The sequence below is a fragment of the Agelaius tricolor genome, unplaced genomic scaffold, assembly GCF_023055355.1.
Source record: "Agelaius tricolor isolate 1412-34295 unplaced genomic scaffold, bAgeTri1.0.p SCAF_11, whole genome shotgun sequence".
Taxonomy (NCBI): domain Eukaryota; kingdom Metazoa; phylum Chordata; class Aves; order Passeriformes; family Icteridae; genus Agelaius; species Agelaius tricolor.
In genome coordinates, this window is record NW_027269271.1 from 26,975,863 (window position 1) to 26,995,403 (window position 19,541).

Genomic DNA, 19,541 nt, shown 5'->3' on the forward strand with positions numbered 1-19,541 from the left:
CACAACTAGAATACTGACATAATTTCTTTCTCCAGAACATACAGACTTGTGATTTTAGATGTTAGGTGACAAAAGGGAAAGTGACCAAGGCATTAACTTTTAATTTATTATTAACAGTTAAGGTAAATGAAATATCTACAGGATTTATGGAAAACTGAATAAATATTGCTTCTAATTAACCATCAGGACCAGAATCATAGGTCTACATTAAAGAAGAAGCCAAATCCAATTGAGTAAGCTGAGGATGAGCAGAAAGGGCTTTGAACATTTAGTCCCAGACATGATCCAGAATATACTGGAGATCTGAGGCTCCTGACCTCACAGCACCTGAATTTTCTCAGTATATTCACACTTCCCTACAGCTTAATGCAAGGCTCTAAAGCCTTATATGACATTTTTTGTTATCTTATAATGCTGAAAAACATGTTGAGTGATTATTTTTGCCCTTAAAAGACATCCAGCCCTTTCTCTCTCTCTGTGTCTTTACTTCCCTCCTTTAAGAGCAGTTCTGGGATCTGTGCTTGGTGGATCCAGAGACATGAAATATGAGGCTGTAACTGCATCTTCTGCAGGGCAGTGAGAGTGCAGTGCAGCATTTCCCTCTGACAAACACAGGGAAGCAGATCTGCAGCTCGGGTTGCACCCTATGTGACACCTAACACCAGAGCAAAAAAATAAAAATCAAAGGTATTTTTGCACATTGTTGTGAAGCAGGGACTGCACGTTCAATTTACTTCACTTTTATTTTCCTGAAAGCTAAAAACTACTTTGAAATCCTCCCCACTGGAATGGCTGAGGACACAAATTGTAAATGTGCTCAATAAATGTGCTGAAAATGGCAGGCAGGAAAAACACAGTGCAGTTTCCCTGGGTACTCACTGGGGGAGAGGTTACATCGGGAGGAGTGGACATGTCCCCAAAAAGCTCTAGTTGGGTAACAGCCTGTAAAAGAAAAAAAAAATAAATCCATTTATCTTTTGAGGAGAAGAAATTATGAGTTAAGTAGCTACAACTTGTAAAGTTATCTGATAACAGCAAACAAGATAAACCTCCCCAAAGTCCTGCAGGCTTCAACTGTGAAGTCCCACGTGGAGGAAGCACATAGCTCAAGCTGTGGGATTTTAATATTGCTAATGGACCCAAACAGCCAACCACTCACTGTAAAACAATTCTGTAGGAAATTCTCCAAAGTGAAAAAAAATGAATAAAACATGAAACAACCATCCAGAACAGGACTGGATACATTACTGCTCTGCCTTTAACATCAGTGAGCTCCAAGCACCATTTATGGCCAGTCCTTTTCCCTGGCTCCTCTTCTAAACCCTCACTTGGAGGTCTTACAGCATGGCAGCAGCACATGGAGTGCCAGCAGGACACAGAAGGGAAGGGCTCTTAAAGTGCTGCCTGATTTCCCCTTGCCCATGGGACAGGTGTGACCTGGATAAGTGGACTTGAAGGAGGATGCACAACTGGGTTATCGCAAGTTTGTGGCTGTACATTTAATTCTTGTTAGAAATATTTCCTTGGGACGCCCTTCACTGGGAACTCAAAACAGGTCACCCATGCAGGCCTGGCTAACTGGACCAGAAGAAAAAACACACTTTATTATAAGAAGCAACTGGAGTGGCTGCATAATCAAAGCTCCTTCACGTGTTCTAGAGCAACTTTACTCCCACCCACCTGCACATGAGTTCAGCTGGAGTTCAGGGATGTTAAAGCACAGATCCCTCAGAGCTCTGCAGGAAACCTAAACCCCATCCATCACCTTTATCAGGGTGGTTATACTGGAAAGCTTTGATGAGAACCCAGAACTTTTTCTTCTCACTACCTTTCTCACTGGTGTTCCCAGTATCACACCCACAAGATGTGGGAAGGCACAATTCTCATTATGAACAAGACTTAATGCAAATCTTAGTTTAGCTCATTGAATCTCCTCCTCATCTTAGGCACATAAACCTTGGATCCTCCTGTCACACAGACAGGTTTGACATTCAGTTGAGTCTGGTCCTGCAAAAGCAGCCCCTGAATGCTTTGGACAGTAACCAGACTGGCAGGTCAGGCTTTACAGCCTTCCAAGAGACCAAGATCACCCCAAGAATTTTTCCTGCCTTTAACCTTCCATTAAAAAACATCCCTTAAGGAATAAGACTACACATATCAATAGTTTATACTTTTTTTTTCAATCCACTCTCTATTCCCACACATAAAAGCAACACCACAATCAGTTAGAACTGGAATTTGTCTGAGCAGCTCTGCTGATTCTCAGCTTCATGTCATGATGTACCCAGGAATTATCTCACATATTCTCCCATCATGTTTTATATTAAAAAGATCACATTGCTTTGGTGCTATGACAATGCATTTTCTTCTTATGGGCTTAGATAACCCTTTAAGTATCTGCATGGAAATGCAGAAGGGAAAAAGAGGGAAAGCCACCTTTTCTTCAGGGTACACCAATTCTAATACTCTGTAGGAAAATACTGCCAGGAATAGCTTTTGGAAAAAAACCCCAAACAAGCAACAAACCCAGCCTAAGTCCCTTCTGCAGTGTGCACAAACACATCAGGCAAGGGTTGTTAAAATGCCCAGGAAAGTGGGAATAATGACAACAGCAGCACTCATTTGGAAATCACTTCAAGCCTCCTGTATGCACTCCTGACTCAAGAGGTGTCAGGTGACACTGAAATACTCCAAGAGCCACTTTCTTCTCACTCTCCAAACTGCTTGTTTAGCAGCACCCCAAACCTGCCCTTCTCCTGCCCCCCTCAGGAACTACTCACTGTTTGCTCCCAAGGAACATTTGTGTCCTTTCCATGAGCAAAAGGGAGCAGATGAGCAAGCCAGGGAGGATGGGGAAGGGCAAAGCTATACTTTTTTCTTTTTTTTTTTTTTTGTGGAAAAATAGTATAGGTTTCACAGGAATACTGGAAATTGATAGTCAGTATAGTTTTGAACTCTGGATTATATGACATGCATCTGAAAGGTGGTAACTCAGATCCCAGTGCCTCCATACTCCTGGATAATGGGAATAGTAATATTTTTCAGAGTGCTTCAAGGTGATGGATCTTTGGATATTCTTCACAGATATAATTCTGTGAAAGCTCTGCAGACACATTTCTAAACAGGCAGCTGGAGAGAGTGATAGGAAAGTCAACAGCACTTTGTTATAATAAACCCTCACTCATGATATTCCCCGGGAAAAAGAAATACATTTACAGAGGAATTATTTTTTTACAGAATATCACCCTCATATACAACAGGAGCTACAGAACCACATCAGAGAATGTAAACACAAATTCAGTGGGAACACAACACCTTCATTTACTGGCAGGAGCTTTAAACAGCAACCCTTGGAGGTGTATTTTAAAGTCCCAAATGGTTCAGGAGTCTTTTTTCTCCTTCTTCAGTTCTCAGCCTGAATAAATGAATGCATCTTCTCTGACACAGAGCTGCCTTTATCTACTGGCAGCACACGAGATCCTGGACACCAAGCACTTATCTTTTATTTCTGTGATTTCACTGTCACTACAGAACTGATTTCACCCCGTATGCTTCATTAAGATTATTCACATCTGATATTAGCTACGTTCCAGTGAAGTTAATCCCAAGCTGAACATTTTCCAATTGCATTACTCCTATAGATGATTTCAGCTATATTTCCTTAGAGTATGTTTTAGTGTCACAACCTTACCTGAGTGACTGAAACAAGATTTTCATCAATGTCCAGCAATAAGTTTCCATTCTCCAGCTGTAAAGCATGATTTATGAAATGAGATGAATGATTTATGAAAATGACATGAATTTCTGAGCATGAAAATGATAACCTCCATAATTATTGACTTCAGCATTGAAATGAAAACCCTTTCCATCTTGCTGTGAGCACAGATCTGAAATCAGGCAGTGAAAACAGTGAGTATGAATGCTGCTGGGATGTGGGGCAAACATACACTTCATTTCTGCTAAATCTCATCTTTTGGTGTATAAAGCAATTTTATCACTTGTGACACACCTATTTGTTTTCCTAAATATTTATTAATTCAGCAGTAAGCATACCCAATGAGCTCTGATCCTGCTTACATTAATGGAACTTTTCCCTGGCTTGGTGAAAGAAGGGATTTAACATCCTCAGGGGAAAAAAGAATGATTGAGTTTTGGATGACAAAAGCTCTAAAATCAAGTATCTTCAGAAAAAACCACACATTTCTCTAACTAGGGAAACTATAACATCAATGTAAACATAATTAAGATAATTATTTTCTCTTCATAGCAATTTTGAAAATTACATGAGTCAATTCACATTATATTTAAATCTATAGTTCGTATGTAAATATATGTGGGGATATACTGCCCTCACATCTGTACATATCTGAATCCATTCATACACTTAGCACATATTATCACTTCAGAAGGCTAAATTTCAGGTAACATTTAGTGTAGTGTTGGAGACTTCATTTCTGCAGACACAAACAACAGCAGGCTGTGAAAATCAAGTCTAAGATGACTGAGAAGCTTCATACAGGTTACCAGACAGTAATTCCATGTCACTTAAAAAAAATCTCACAAACAGCCTAGAATGTTTTCCCCCTCTCCCCATCTCATCACAGAGCTGAAGAAAAGAGAAAATAAAAAAAGAGTGGAAAAGGCAAAACCAAAGTACCATAATGTCACTGTGCACAATCAGGAACAGATACAGTCCTGCACCTTCCTGGAGCTGGCCCCGTATTCCCCCAGCTCCAGGGGAGGAAGGTGTGAGAAAAGCCATGTCCATTTGCTCAAAGAACTCCAGAGACTTTGAGAACACTCTTCAAATGACAGCAGAATGCTTTTCAGAGTTTTGGCCAGCAGTTCATCACTGTGTGCTCTGACAGCTGCCTTGTTTGCCCCCCACCCTCCGGCACCCAAAGCCTGGAGAGATGCTCCAGCTCCTGGTCTTTCTCCAGGTGAGGATTCCTGCACAGAGTGGTGCAAAAGCTTGGTTTAATTGTCCCAGAAGGCAAGGTGTTGGATGTGAAACCCCTCCAGCTGAGCCAGCAGGAGCTCACCAGCCCCTCAAGAGCAGGCTGGGGTGGAGGAGGGACAATTAATCCTTGTAGCCCCGTGACATTAATCCTGTCATGAAAGCTCCATCTCCCTACACAGGCAGGTGAGCCATCCTGTAAATCTTTCAAACACAGAATATGTAAATCTGGTCCTTAAAGCAGCAGCACCACTGCAAGCCAGGAGCAGTTTGAAACCACTCCAAGCCTATTGCAGAATTCCTCATGATGCTTTTTACTATTCACTAAAAAATAACTTATTATCCAGAAGCTGGAGAAAACTCCAGAGTGCACAAGCAATGGTAATCACAGAATACCTGAGCTGGAAAGTACCCATAAGGATAAGAGACAAGTGAGCTGCAGCTTTCATAAACCACATAAAACTGATCCACTCCAGTACTCCCTCTGATCACCAAGTCCTCTGAAAAACATCTTTTCTAAGCAATGCAGAAGCTCAGAATTCAAAAGGGAAATCTAAAAGAGGGCTCTTGGTGCTCACATGAGTGTGAAGCACCTTCTTCTTTTACTCCCATACACATATCAAGACAGAATACCCAACTTCTGCTACTCAGTCTGTTTTTCACCAGCAGCAAGGGATCCACGCTGACATATGGCAGGAGAAAACCTGCCTAATACTGCTGTACTTTTTCAAACAAGATGATAAAAGTAGCATCTCACAAAATGTGGTTTTGTAATCTCAGAGAATGGAGCAAAGATGGTGCTTAAAAGCATGAAAAAACCCCATGGTAATTAACTTGTACTCTGCTACACAGCTCAACAAGAAAAAAGAGTAAGAAAGATACTAAATATAGTAAATAAGCAGCAATTAGTAATTAACCTTTAAGCTGGGTATTATCCACTCAACTCCTTTAAGGAAGCAGAGGGGTTTACATTTGGTTTCTTGCACTCAGGGTGAGTGCTACACCACACAGCCCAGCAGACCAAAGAGGAGTCACCCACCACAGCCTCTCTGCATCTCCAATTCCCTGCTTCTGACATGGATTTTACATGGAAGTCTAATGACAAGTCAAACGGTTGGTCAAACTAAAGATTTCCCATCTTATTTGAGTTGAACATGTACAGATTTGGCTATGACAAATAACTTTTCTGATGGTTCAAATGGTTTTTGCAGCTCAGCAAAGCCCCAGTTGTTTGCACCTTACACCACAACTGTTGATATTGCTACAAGCTCCACGAGCTGCAAGCAGCTTGCTAATTAACCACAATTCATTCTAAAAAAAACAATTAGAACCACATTGAAGGAGCATGTGAGCATCATGACTAAACCCATCATCAGTCAAACCACGTCTGGTAGGTTGAGACATCCCAAAAACACCCCACAGACATTGTTTTCCTGTAAAACTACTGCTGAATTAATGAAGTGGCATGGGAACTCAACAAAGAATTGCTCAATTACTTCCCAATTAAAAAGAATACACAGAAGAATGTGTGTCAAGAAAAAATTGTCAATGTTTTTGCAATCTTCAGCCTCCTGCAGATCCCAAAGATCCTCAAATGCCATGAACTTTCCCAGTTACAGACTGCTGTCACCATCCCAGATTTACAGAGGTACAGCTGAGCACAACCCTTTTAATTTAAGGCTGCTGTCAACATTTCATTGTGGAATCAAGAATGGTTTGGGGTGGAAGGGACCTTAAAGCTCATCCAGTTCCACCCCTGCCATGAGCAGGGACATTTTTCCACCAGATCAGGCTGCTCAGAGCCCCATCCAGCCTGGCCTTGAACACTTCCAGTGGTGGAGGCAATTCCCAACCAGTGCAGGGTATGTCAGCAACATGAGCTGCCATGAAACCACTGATGGACTTTTACCCCAAATCCAGGCATTTTGGGCATCTGACACTGCACAGGGTAAAAATCCATGGGACGTGGGAACTCTCCTGTTTAAAGTTCCTCTTTTCAGTTTGACAGGGTAATTCTGAATTAGTGATCATGACCATTTTCCTTCAGGGAATTCTCCTGAAGACATAAACCCAAGTCCTGGGTGTGATGTACCCAATTACAGGGCAGCCTTCAGCTTCACTGCATTCCCAACTGTCCAGTTTCCTTTGTTTGGTGACTGGGAAGGCCTGGATGTGCTGGTTAAATGTCCTGTTAGTCAATCCTGCACAGCTGAAGAATTGGGACTGTGGGATATAATTGACATCCCAGATTACTGAGGCATGTTGAGGGAATTGAATTGCTCCACTGTTGCTCGATAGCTTCCCTTAAATTAAGGAACTCTTCATATGATCAAAACAGATGCTTACTCATCTGTTTATTTTCTCTTCATTTGCAGGGAACTTAATTCTGAATTCCCTGTATACTTGGGGTATTTACTCTTATAGGAAATAGTATTTAAAATGCTTCAATTACCACTTTTCTCTGACAGAGTCTAATAAATCAAGAGACCACCAGAGTGACTCCAGCTTGGAGCCAGGCCCACACTGCTCCCAGGCTACACATTCCCAAGATAATGAAATTCCCAGGCACAGAGGGTGCTGGTGAACACATGAAACAACTTCATCACTTTAGGTTGATGATGCTATAAACTGGGAAGATTAGGGAGGAGGACCTGGCTTCTGCTTCCTCTGCCATTGAAGTTTTTATTAAGGAATTAAGCAGAAAATATCCCAGAAAAGAGAACTCAAGAAAAAAAAAAAAAAACAAAACCAAAAACTGGTTGGATGGGGCTTGGAGCAACCTGATCTAGTGAAAGTTGTTCCTGCTGAAACAGCTCTTTAAGGTCACCTCCAATCCAAATCCTTTTATGATTTTCATTCTATGATTCTGCCTAAAAAAACAAAGGCCCACCAAATCATCAATCCAGGCCACAAGATAATTGTCCCAACAAACTAATACATTTCCCAGTTTTGCAGCAAGTACCTGTACCTGTTAAAAATGCACGTCCCACACTGCACTATCAAACCTCACACATGGGGTTTAATTGGGTGTGACTAAGTCAGGACATTTGAGCACAGGTGTCTCTTTCAGCAAATGTAAATAAAACCGGACAGTTTTCCCAGCACAGATGGCCAGAGACCAGGACTGTGCACTCCCTTTCTCATCTCTGAGAATCTGATCCTGGAAGTCTGACTGGAGGCTGAAGTCAACATCACCAGCCTGCGAGCTGTTTCTGCAAAGCCACTGCAGGAGAATCGGGGGTAGCATGGTCGGGATGGGCGGAGACGAGAGATCTCTGAGGCCAGGTCATGGAACCTGGGGTTCATTGCAAAGGGCCTGGGGGCAGGGGCCTTTTGGAACTTGGGGTTTATTGCAAAGGGCCTGGGGGCAGGGCCCTGCTGGGAGCTGCCAGCCACAGCTCGGAGCAGGGCCCAGAGAAGAGAGGGGGAGAGAGGATGAGAGGGTAAGAGAGTGAGAGGGGTAAGGGAGTAAAAAAGGTAAGAGAGTAAAAAGGGTAAGAGAGTAAAAGGGTAAGAGAGTAAAAGGGTAAGAGAGTGAGGTTCCCATTACAATACAATAAATCTTCTGTGTTGAATATTCTAATTCTCTCTAACCAATCTAGTACAAGATACAAATCCTATAGCATTTACATACAGCCTATAAGAATCATTACATTACCATCCTGTGTTACATTTTAAACCCTAAAAACTGCTCTTTGGACCCCTTCTGCCAAGCTGTAGGGTCTGCTCTGACCCTTGGGACTGTCTGCAAGCAGAGGGAATTGTTTCATCAAAAGGGGATCACCTTCAGCCAGCCACACCATTGTTTTCCAGTTGTTCAGTAACTGAGGGATCTCAAAGCTTGCTTCCATTTCAATCTCACTTATAGTTTTCATATTCTCAAAATCTTTTGCCAGGCAATCATATTTATAAGGCTTTCCTGTTCCATCTTCCCCAACAAGCCACATCTGGGAGAAGCCAGATGTGGGAGTGGCACTGCAATCCCAGCCAGAATCAAAGCTGAGCTTTCCCAGACACACCAGAACCACCAGGCAGGTCTTGTGGCTTCTAAACCTGAGCGTGCTCAGGTCCAGCTTCATCTGCTCCTCCCACACCGTGTCCTAAGAGAGTGGAATTCCTCCCTTGTGCTCCAGCCTGGTTTGATATTCCACACATCTGGCACCAGCCCAATGCCTGCCTGCACTGTGAGGCAGCACCTCTGATGCCTTGGATCTTTACACAGCAGAGAGATGAGCTGTTTGAAAGCCTTCATGAAATTGTTAAGCAGAGAGTTTAGACATTTTGATGGGGAGAGAAGGTTTTATTGTGACGTGACTGACAGTCTCTGTGAAGGGTATTTTACAGTCTGACTCTTTTTACTAAAAACACCGTGACAGGTAGAACTTGACGTGGATGTTTAATGGGGAGACGAAGGGAAATTATGACAAAAAGAGATCATTAAACATTTTCCTTTTTTTAGAACAGTTAATTTCACACACAGAACTAGAATTTGTAAGTGGAGCATGCACTACTTAACTAAAGAATTTAGGGTAAGCCTGCTTTCTTTGTCGTGATGTCTACTCTCAGTGAATGGGGAATGGGAGAATTGGTCCAAGGACAGAGCAGACAGAAAATAAGAATGAATTCAAGAAATATGAGTTAATACAGAGGAAGGGAGAGGTAGTGGGAGGGAATTCCAGGGAAAGTGTGTGTCTGAAGCTCAGCTGCACACCCAGCAGAGGAAAACCATGGGAGAGCAGTATTTGCTGGGAAGGGATGCAGCAGAGAGGTGGGGAAACACCAGAATTACATTGAGTAAGCAAATCTCTCCATCCCAATGTCAAAGCAGTGACTTGGCAAGCAGCCACTGCTGATAATTGAGTTCAGTGGGTCCGTTCCAATCCCGGGATGAGGCTCATTCCTTTCTGCCTCATTTGCTCCGTATTTACATTATTTGATATCAGAGATCATGAGGAGCCAGGCCATAAAGCACTTTGACACCTGCTGACAAACGGCCTCACACAATGGCACAGCATTGGTAAGTACATGAACACACAATTTTGAACTCTCCTGGATCCTCCCTGGCACCACCAGGGAGATGCTTCACACCTTCTGCCTCAGTGGGATCCCATATCCATGGAGAAATATTTGCCCAAGTGGTTGTGGTGCCTTAGGAAGCTGTACCTTACTGAAAATCAGTGTGAACTACACTGCCCAGTTTCAAAGCAGCCTCTGAATTGGGGATTCTGCCCTCAAGCCTCTGCACTGTGGTGGATCTCAGTCCAGCTAAGCCAAATGTTTGGAAGCCATCATAGCTGCAGGCCATTTAAAATTCATCTGCAGCCACAAAAGAACCACATGCAGTTGTACATTTGTTTCCATCTGAGAGGGGACACAGATGGGAGGAATTTCACAGCATCAGAGAATCACTGAATGGTTTGGGCAGGAAGGGGCCTTAAAAATCAATTGATCCCAACCCCCTGCCACAGGCAGGGAATTCTCCCATGGGAGCAGGTTGTTCCAAGGCCAATCCAACCAGAGAAGGGGCCAATTGTCCCCACTGGCTACAGAGAGACAAGGCTGGAGGACACCAGGATGACCACTTCAATAAGCCTCACTTTTCTGTTCAGAGACTAAACCTGCCTGGGAACCAAAGGAAAACAATTCCAAGGTGGAAACTCCATTTCTGCTAAGGGTCTGTGGGCAATTCAGCCTAAATCCAACCAAAACTTGCTGCATTGTTATTAAGAGCTGAATGTATGGTCAGCAGAGAGAATTCATGGTGCCTGAAACCCATCAGGAGCCACAAAAAAGTTCCTCACTTCATTCATCCATCATGAAATTACTGAAAGCAAGACCTCCTAATAAAGGAAATGTCCTTACATGTTTAAAGCAGGTACATGAGCTTGATTATTTGCCCTCAGATTGAATTTTAGAGGTTTATATAATAATGACAGCTATAAATTGAAAACAAAATTATAGCAAGTGTCTCAATGACAGAGAGTCTCACGTGTGGAAGGGTGAGCAATAAATCAGATGGGCAGTGGAATATTAAATTGCTAATTTTAAGAGCTATTGCTGGTTTTTTTTTTTTTTTAATACATACTAATATAAAAAGGTGAAACAGGATCTCAGCTGCCTCTCTCTTCCTCTTCTCCTTTTCTTCATTAATTAATGTACAGAAGTTGATTAGAGAAAAAGCTTTAATCCCTTTAAATTTAACCATGAACTAGCAAAAAAAAAAAAAAAAAAAAAAGAGGTGCAACCAGCTTTATGGAGATGGCAGATTAAATGTATTTGATGATTACAGAGTAGGTTACATGAGTCCTCTATCTCATATCTGCTATTTACAGGACAGAGTAGTACCAGAGTGTCTGCAGATGTGATTGCAAGCACTGCACACCCAGCCACACTGCAACAACCAAAATTACACACTGTACCTTGAGTGAAATTGAAGCATCACTGAAGGGATAATAAGAGAGTCACAGGAAAAGCAGAGCAGAAAAATTGTACCACTGAACTATATGAAAAACTACATGAAAAGTAAGTGAAAAATAACTGCTGCTACATGCCCACAAATACCTCAATCAGTGATGCAATGGGAGTTATTTCAGCAGATTTTTGCAGGCAACATGAAGACACCTCCCTGCTCCTACTGGCTCATGGTGAAATATTTCTGGCAGGGTTTGTTTGTTTGGTTGTGCAAAGCCCAGAAGTGTCACAGTCCAGGTCCCCATGCAGCTCCTTCATAGCATTTTTCTTTTTTTATTCCACATCTTGGTAGCTGTGCAAATCACCACCTCCTGGTGCAAAAAAGTCTCCTTCTCTTGAACACAGGCATCTTCCCCATGCTTCTCCCACTACAATTCTGAAATTCTTTTCCTTGGTTTTTCTCCACTCTCACACAGATCCTCAGAAATACTAATTTTTTTGAGTAACCAAAGCAATCCAACAATTTCTTGAGGCATTTATAGCACAGATTTATATAGAACAGCATAACCCACTCTTCAGCAAACACACACCTTGTTCTAATGCATCTGTCACTTCTCTGAAACACTTGTTACCATTCTTTGCATATTTTGGGAATAAATGCTTCACCGTTTCAAAATGCCAATGCACAGAATGGGAATGGTGTTTTTTGGCTACAAGAGCATATCACCTCTATTTTTTTAATATTTTCCTGCCCAAGCAAGGTACATGACAGAAAAAACTGAGTTGAATTAAGCTTAGTTTCTCGTATACTTAGAGCACTACAGAAATAATACACATTTGGGTACCAGAGGAACCTTTCTACACCAGGCAGCACCTCAGGCATTAACAGGCAGAAGGCTTGCTGTCAAATCCTAACCACAAATGACACATTCAGAAATGGTGACTTGCCTAAAAATGAGTGAGAAAAGACAGAAAGGGGATTCAAGCAATGAATGAGATGGATGTAAGTGACATCACAGTCCCCACTAACCCATAATGTATCACTGACAAAAGTCACACCACGAGGAATGTATCAAATGTTACAGACAATAATAAAAGCCACAGAAGCTAAAACCCACATTTCCTTTGCTGTATATAAATAGGGGAGATACTTACACTTACAGGTTGACTTTTTGGCACATCATAAACACCTTCCTTCTTTTGGCTGGTAGGAACCTGCAACAGCAAAGGAAAACTGAGGTCACCACAAAAGCAGCTTGGATGAAAAACTGCAAAGAGCAACTGCTATTTATGCACAGGGTGTACCTAAATGAGTAGTTTATTTCATGCTAATTTTTAGTATTAATGAAATTGAGGATGGTTCCCTTCTTATCCAAGTAGGACCATTAATGGAGAAAATACTGAATAAATAAAGCACCTATCTGAATACTTTACAGCCCAGCAGTGTTCAGAAAGGAAATTTCTATTCTCAGATAATTCTGGTTACATGAAGTCCAGGTGTACTTCATGCTTAGGATCTTCTTCCTACTTAAATGGTTGTTTTTCCCTTTAACTGGGGGGTTAGAGATGTGCAATGGAAGTTATGGTCAGGTGAGTTCATCATCTCCCCAGAGACACAGAGCAGAGTTACCAAGGTGAGGGTAAGATCTGTTTTTACCTTCCGTCAGATTTCTTCCTCACAATTCATTTGATCTTTAAAAAGAGTCCTAATACTGCAGTGATGGGGCCTTGTGGCTGCTCTCTGAAATATTTGGTCAAAATGCTGCAATTTTCCTAATGAATTGAGGCCTCTTGAAGCCTGACACAGGAGAGATGGGCAGGGGATAATGCACTTAAAACTTTGTGTGAGCCTTTATTGAGCCACCAGTCATGATTTATACCCAGGGGATTCATAACCTGCTCATGCAGACTCAGCTGCTTTGTAGTACTGGGCTGTGCTCACCCAAGGACCACTTGTTTGCATATTTATGATTTGTATAATTTGTGATTATATTTCCTTTCCTCCCTGGAAGCACTGAGTGTCCACTGAAAATGGCAAAAGCAAAAAGAACAGTTACCTGTTCTCATCAGTGGTGCTTTTCCACCAAACAAGGCACTCAGAGTTACATTTCAGACAACAATGAAACCTCACAGGTCAATGAGATGATATTGCAAATATGATAAAATTATGACCTTTTTGTTTTCTACGACAATAAGTATCTTAAGGTTCTGACACTACACTCAGACTGGTCTAGGAGAAGCTGAAGAAATGTTACTTATTCATTGAGATATGCTATCATTTATTATTCTGTATCACATTCTCTATAAAAACATCTCTGCACAGCCTTCACAAGAAACTGTGTGTTCTTAACTTGGTGCACATTGAAGAGTTTGTCAGGAACTCTCAAAGAAACTGAATGAACTTTGTGGAAGATTTCTTCTATTCCTATCTTTGGCTTTCTCTGGCCACTTCCACCAAAGCCAGTACCACATTAGATATGTGAAACTGGTAAAAATTCAGTGCCATGGCAGTAGGAGTCTGGAAAGAGAGAGAGCTGGAGGTGACAGGGTGAGAGCAGGAAGCAGGAATGGTTGATTTAGGAAGTCACTGGAAAGCTGGGTCTTCACAAAAGGAGGGGAGATAAGGAAAGAGAAACTGTTTCTGAACTTTCATTAGTGTGAATTGTTTTCTGTTTTCTCCAAAATCTTTCCCTTTCAGCCATTCTCCTCTTCCTCCTTCCAACCTTTCTGTGAAGTCATCCCAACTTGCACCTAATCCAGACCTGACTGTGGACTGAGCATTTCCCTGCACTATCAACCCCTCTTTTTCTACTCCAGTTTATACTCAGAGAAGAGCTCCTTGCATCTCATATGAAGGCAGAGGAACTTTCCTGAAAGCCATTTCTCCCTCCCAACTCAGTGCTGCCTGACCTGCTGTCTTTTCTTGCTGTGCACCCCCACATTTGTTTGCATCTCAGCCTGCTCTGGGGGCTGCAAGGAATTGCTGTTTTTCCTTTGATTAGCAGCACCAGTAAGAGGTACCAGCTCTATTTCTGCTGTCAGCTCTGTCTCTGTGACAGGCTGTGAACCATCTGGGTGTCTTTGCATCGTGTAGCAATAAAAGCACCACAGTCCTAAACCCCCCATCTCAGATTGTCAGCTCCTCATGGAGCAGAACTTTCCTCTCCACAGAGACCAGGGCTGCCACACAAACACCAAACCACCTCCCAAAATCCCATCTCCACCTCTCCAGAACACCAGGCAGCAGAGGAGCTGCTATTAAGCAATCTGAGGGTTGGTATGTGCTCAGTGATTGAGTCCTTACCTAACAAATTATAGCAACTTACATAGAGAATATTAGAAAAGCAGACACAGACACTCTTTGGGGTAATGTATCAAAGAAAGGTGACAGACAGAGAAAAGAATGCTTAAAAAGAAAGTTGTGACCTCTATTATGCTAAAAAGAAATAGAAATTGTCACTTTCTGCTCGTATCTTTTATCTGCAATTCCCCATGGGCTGGGAATCTCTTCCACCAAGGCAGAAGTGAATTTGTTGCATGCCAGCAAATGAAAAGCCAGAGCAGCACCAGCAGAAAGGTTTGGTGAGGCTGAAGCAAGGCTGTGTGAGGTTATTGAGCAGATATATGTTTAACAATCTCTGCTACGGGGAAGGCTTCACAGTAAACAATAGAAGCTGCCACAAATATGCATCAAATTTAAAAGGAAAAGTAAAAAAAAAACCAACAAAAAACTAACCAATCAACCAAAAGCACAAAAAAATATAAAAGAAGATCTTTCTCAATTTTGTTTTTAACAGTAGCCTGACGATTGTGAGATTACCAAGATCTTGTAAGAGAAACAATTCTGTCAGTACCTGAGTGTAAAATCTGAGGTGTGGAGGCCCATATTTGTGGAGGCCAAGAGCTCAGGCAGCCCGTGGGAGCTGGGAAGCTCATGGCTATGGGCCAGTCTGCAGCTGGGACACCTCAGCACCCACCAGTTACAGAGAGACCAAAAAATGCCTCTGAACTCCCCAGTTCAGCATTTGCTGTGCTCAGGTAGTAAACACAGAGGACAATGCTGGACTGTGAAGATCCAGAGTATGGCACATTAATCACAGGTGTTTTCTGTGACCACTGTGGGAGGAAACACTTCATCACATCCAGATGCTGTCAAATGAAGGCTTGAGCAATTCTCTGGTGACTTAGAGGACAGTAACAGCAGTACCCTGAGATGAGACAAGGTCTCACTACCTGCTTTTCACCTTCTATTTCCATTTTATGGAAAAGAAACTGCCCAAGGAGTCCTGCAGTTCACAGATCCAACTTCTTCCCTACCCACAAATGACTGCTGGAAGAGCTGCAAACACTGGGAGCAACAGCCCCATTTTGCCTCCTTCCACCTTCTAATTCTTTGAAGTGTCACTAAAAGCTCCACACTTTGATGAACAACAATCACCATTTTCCCCCCTCAAATCTAGTTCTCATGGGATTTTTGTTTCTAGCACAAACCTGACAACTAGACTAGCAATTTTTTAACATTTGCTGAGAATAGTCAAACTTTCAACGCTGAAAATATTCAGCCTTAGGCAGACTCTCACCTTGAGTGAGAGCTTTGCATGTCTTGGTGTGGAGATGCAAAAAGCTGCATTTTTGAGTGTGCATGGTGCCAGGGGAGCAGCAGGGAGAAATTAAATGAATCTTATATTAATGACCTGATGGCATCTCTAAGATGTTGTTTTCTAACATTTAACTTGTATTTCTCTTTCCCAATCAGCTTTTTATTTTAGCTTACAGCTACACTAGCATCTCATTTTTTCTATTATCTTCCCACATTTTCTCATTACTTAATGCTTTTCCTTTTTGTTCTATCCTTGCTCCTGCCTACCTTACAATCTTTTCCTATAAGCAGATCAACCTCTAGTCCAGCTGGATGAAATGCTTAATCACTGCTTGTAACTCCTTCCCCTGCACACTGAACGGTTTCCTCGAATCACAATTTTCTCACAGCACACAAAGATCTCTGTCTATTCCTCAGATTTGCCTCTAGTATGTGATACAAAATGAATTACATTATATTTTAATAAACCTCGTACCGATCCCTTGAGGATAAATTGAACGACAAAAGATTATTTTATATTGCTTTCAATGCAGCTTTTAGTCAGTGTGAAGAATGTGAGCTTGGGCTTTAACATAACATATGCACTCTGAAAATAGTTTCCCTGGTCTGGGGGGGATATCTCTTGAGGGCTCTGAGGTTTTGCTCAGTTATTTCCTTGGTTAGACAAGAGAAACAAGAGCAGCACCACTGAAATTTCTAGGAATTGCTTGCACGGCCTGCCAACGAAACATCTTCGGCATGTTTCTCAGAATAGGTGTAAAAAATTTCAAAAAAATTAACAGAAAAAAAAAGAGAATCTCCATTTATCACCTCATATGGTGTACTCAAAAGTTTGTGAGTCGACAAAGTTAATATCAATTCGCAGAAGCCGATATGACAAACAACAGAAAAATCACATTGTGACTGGGCAGATAATGTCACCAGAATGAAATGCCAAGACAGTTTTGGTGATGGATGAAAACTACGAGCTATGAGCTATGTATGAGATGCACTTTCAGCGAGGGGAGAGGTTTTATACCTGATAAATGTTTTCCTCCGTTTCAGGCTCACGGATGGGCTCGTGTCCAGCCTCAAACACAATGTACTATGGCAGCAGCGCCAGAGAGGGACAGTCAGAGATGAAACAGAAGGGAAAAAGGCCGTTTGGAATTCCACGTCAAAACAAAGGCAGGCATTAAAGAAACAACTTCAAAGCACAGGCTGGCAGCAGGACAACTGGTTTGTTGGGAAGCACCAGGAAAGGCTGTTTCATATTTCATGGACAGGCCTAAAACTCCTCTTAATGATCATTAGAGCAACTCCCTAATTCTTCCTCGCCAGGGAGACTGCCTATGGCCCAGTATTAATTTTCTGAAGGCAACGTGAATTTTGCCTCTTTTACATAATAGCAATTATTTCCACATATATTTATTGTCTATGAATAGAAGTGCTAAATCCAAGCTGGGAGAACGGGCTGGTGTGAGTGGAACAGGCTACGTGGCAAAAGGCTGGCACAACACTTTTTCATTTTCAGGTTCTTGCTTTATTGTGAAGAGTACAGAACAAAACTCCTGACATTATAATAGCTGAACAGTAATTTAGGGCATCCTGACTCTTATCATCTTCCTTGCTGCACCTTAGGCACTGTTCAATATTCACTAATGGTTGAATTGGATCCTTTCAGTGTGACTCCCACTGATATGCCTAAGTGGAAGAACACAGAATCCCCAGGAAAAAAAAAGTAAACTATCACATATTTTGCTTCAGCACAAAAACATGAGAATGAAATTACATCTTTTTCTTCTTCACACTCAGCAGGGTATTGGACATGAATATATCGACACATTTCTGATAATCATCTTTGCTCCCAGACATTTTTCTTGGATGGAGCAGGACTTAAATTTCAGATCTATTATTAAATCGTAGCTGAAACACCAACAAGGGAGTGTGTTACAACATCAATGCTACTGTTGGGGTTTTTTTCCCCAAATATTCACCCTCTGAATTAAATTCTGGCTCCACAGAAAACAAAATGTCAACTTATAACTACGAGGACAAGATGCCACCTTCCCTAATTCTCAGAGTAGCTCCCTTTTCAGTTAAGAGTTTATATTAAAAAATGATGACAAATCTCATTTTGAAACTTAAAATCTGGATACACAAGCCACATTTAAAGCAGCATTCATGACATATTTCATCTAATATTTCTATACTCCAACTGAAACATTCCATTCTATACAGACATATTGTGCTATTACTTACAGCTTCATCTCTAAATATGCTACTTTCTGTGGAGGTTTTAAAGGTTTCTCACAAGACCTCTCTCAGTAAATTTCAAAACATCTCGTTCAAGGTTTTGGCTGTGTTTGAAGATAACATGTATCTAGTCATTTCTGAAACTCCAAGGCCATACAGCTTCAGAAATTACCTGGTATACAGGATCTTCTACATCTTCTTCCAAAATTGTCTACAGCAAAGTAAGAGGACAGGCAGTAAAAGCAAAGAACATAAACAGCAGAGATAAAAGAACTGTATTCAGAAATTAAAGGACAGCAAAGGAATAAGCAAAATGGGCAGGTAAGTTCAAAGTTTTCTTTCTTTAGGATACAGATAAAGTCACATTATGGTACAAAGTAACTTTATTCAAGTTCCATCCGAGTTTAACAATCTGCACCTTGTTTGACTTGATTCAAACACACACATTCAGAAGTATACTGAACCTCCCCTAAAGTATGAGACACTTAAATCCTGGCTTACAACACTTAAAACCTAGCTTACAACACTTAAAACCTGGCTTACAACACTTAAAACCTGGCTTACAACGCTGACCCTTCATTAAAGTTTTCCTTCTGAATGAGAAGAAACACTAAGCAGGAAATGAGGGGATCATTTCCAGCTGCTAACCAGGTTCAGCACACCCCAGGCACAGCTTTCAGCTCAGTTTAATCCTAGGCTGGGCTCAGGATGGCTGCTGGGCTCACGCTGCTCCTTGGGAAGCCAGCACTGCTCAAACCCACTGCTGTCACAAGTGCTGAGGATGCTCAGAGCCTCTCTGGAGCAACTTGGGGCAGAAACTCCAAACCCAAATTTTGGTGGCAGTAGTCTAAGCTTATTGGTGTACCTGGTATACCGCCTGCTCACACTGTTTGTCCTTTTGTGCCTTTTTTTCCATTTCTTCCCTTTGTTTCAGTTCGTAGATGAGCTGAAACAGGTCCCGCAAGTCCAGGATTACAGGTTCAGCCTAAGGAAGCAAAAAGAGGGTGGAGAATTTCTCTAGGGGAAAATAAACACCTCTTATCCCATCCTGCTGATAGAGCACCTCCACAATGAAACTCAATATAGAATTAATTTCTATCTCAGCACCCAGGCCTGGGTTAATTCCCGCTGAACTAACTATGCTTGAAAATTAATGGTAATTATAGTTATGAATATAAAAAGCATTATGAATATAAAAGGCACTTGGATTAATGTAAGGGCATATTTATTAGTGGTTTCTCATCCACTGAAATTACAGTAGACTACACACAATGTGGGTTTTCATGAGTATAGGAACATAAGCAAATTTTTCTTCATCCAGTCTAGCTTAGCAAGAAA

General features: G+C 41.7%; 1 protein-coding gene across 14 annotated transcripts in view; it reads right to left on the bottom strand.

Annotated features, from left to right (window-relative positions):
• Positions 1–19,541, bottom strand: part of DAB1 (DAB adaptor protein 1) — a 413,672-nt gene that overhangs the window by 15,536 nt on the left and 378,595 nt on the right. For 11 of the 14 annotated variants that reach the window (XR_011680667.1, XR_011680668.1, XM_071436827.1 and 8 more), the window contains 6 exons: positions 19,069–19,188; positions 18,376–18,414; positions 16,987–17,052; positions 12,524–12,583; positions 3,692–3,748; positions 880–942 (listed from right to left, as the gene is read on the bottom strand). Coding sequence is in view for 12 of the 14 variants with exons in the window: in XM_071436827.1 (XP_071292928.1) it covers positions 880–942; positions 3,692–3,748; positions 12,524–12,583; positions 16,987–17,052; positions 18,376–18,414; positions 19,069–19,188 (405 nt within the window). In the remaining 2 variants the exon portion in view is untranslated. The remainder of the gene's footprint in view (positions 1–879; positions 943–3,691; positions 3,749–12,523; positions 12,584–16,986; positions 17,053–18,375; positions 18,415–19,068; positions 19,189–19,541) is intronic. The other 3 variants (XM_071436831.1, XM_071436832.1, XM_071436833.1) reach the window with 3 other exon arrangements.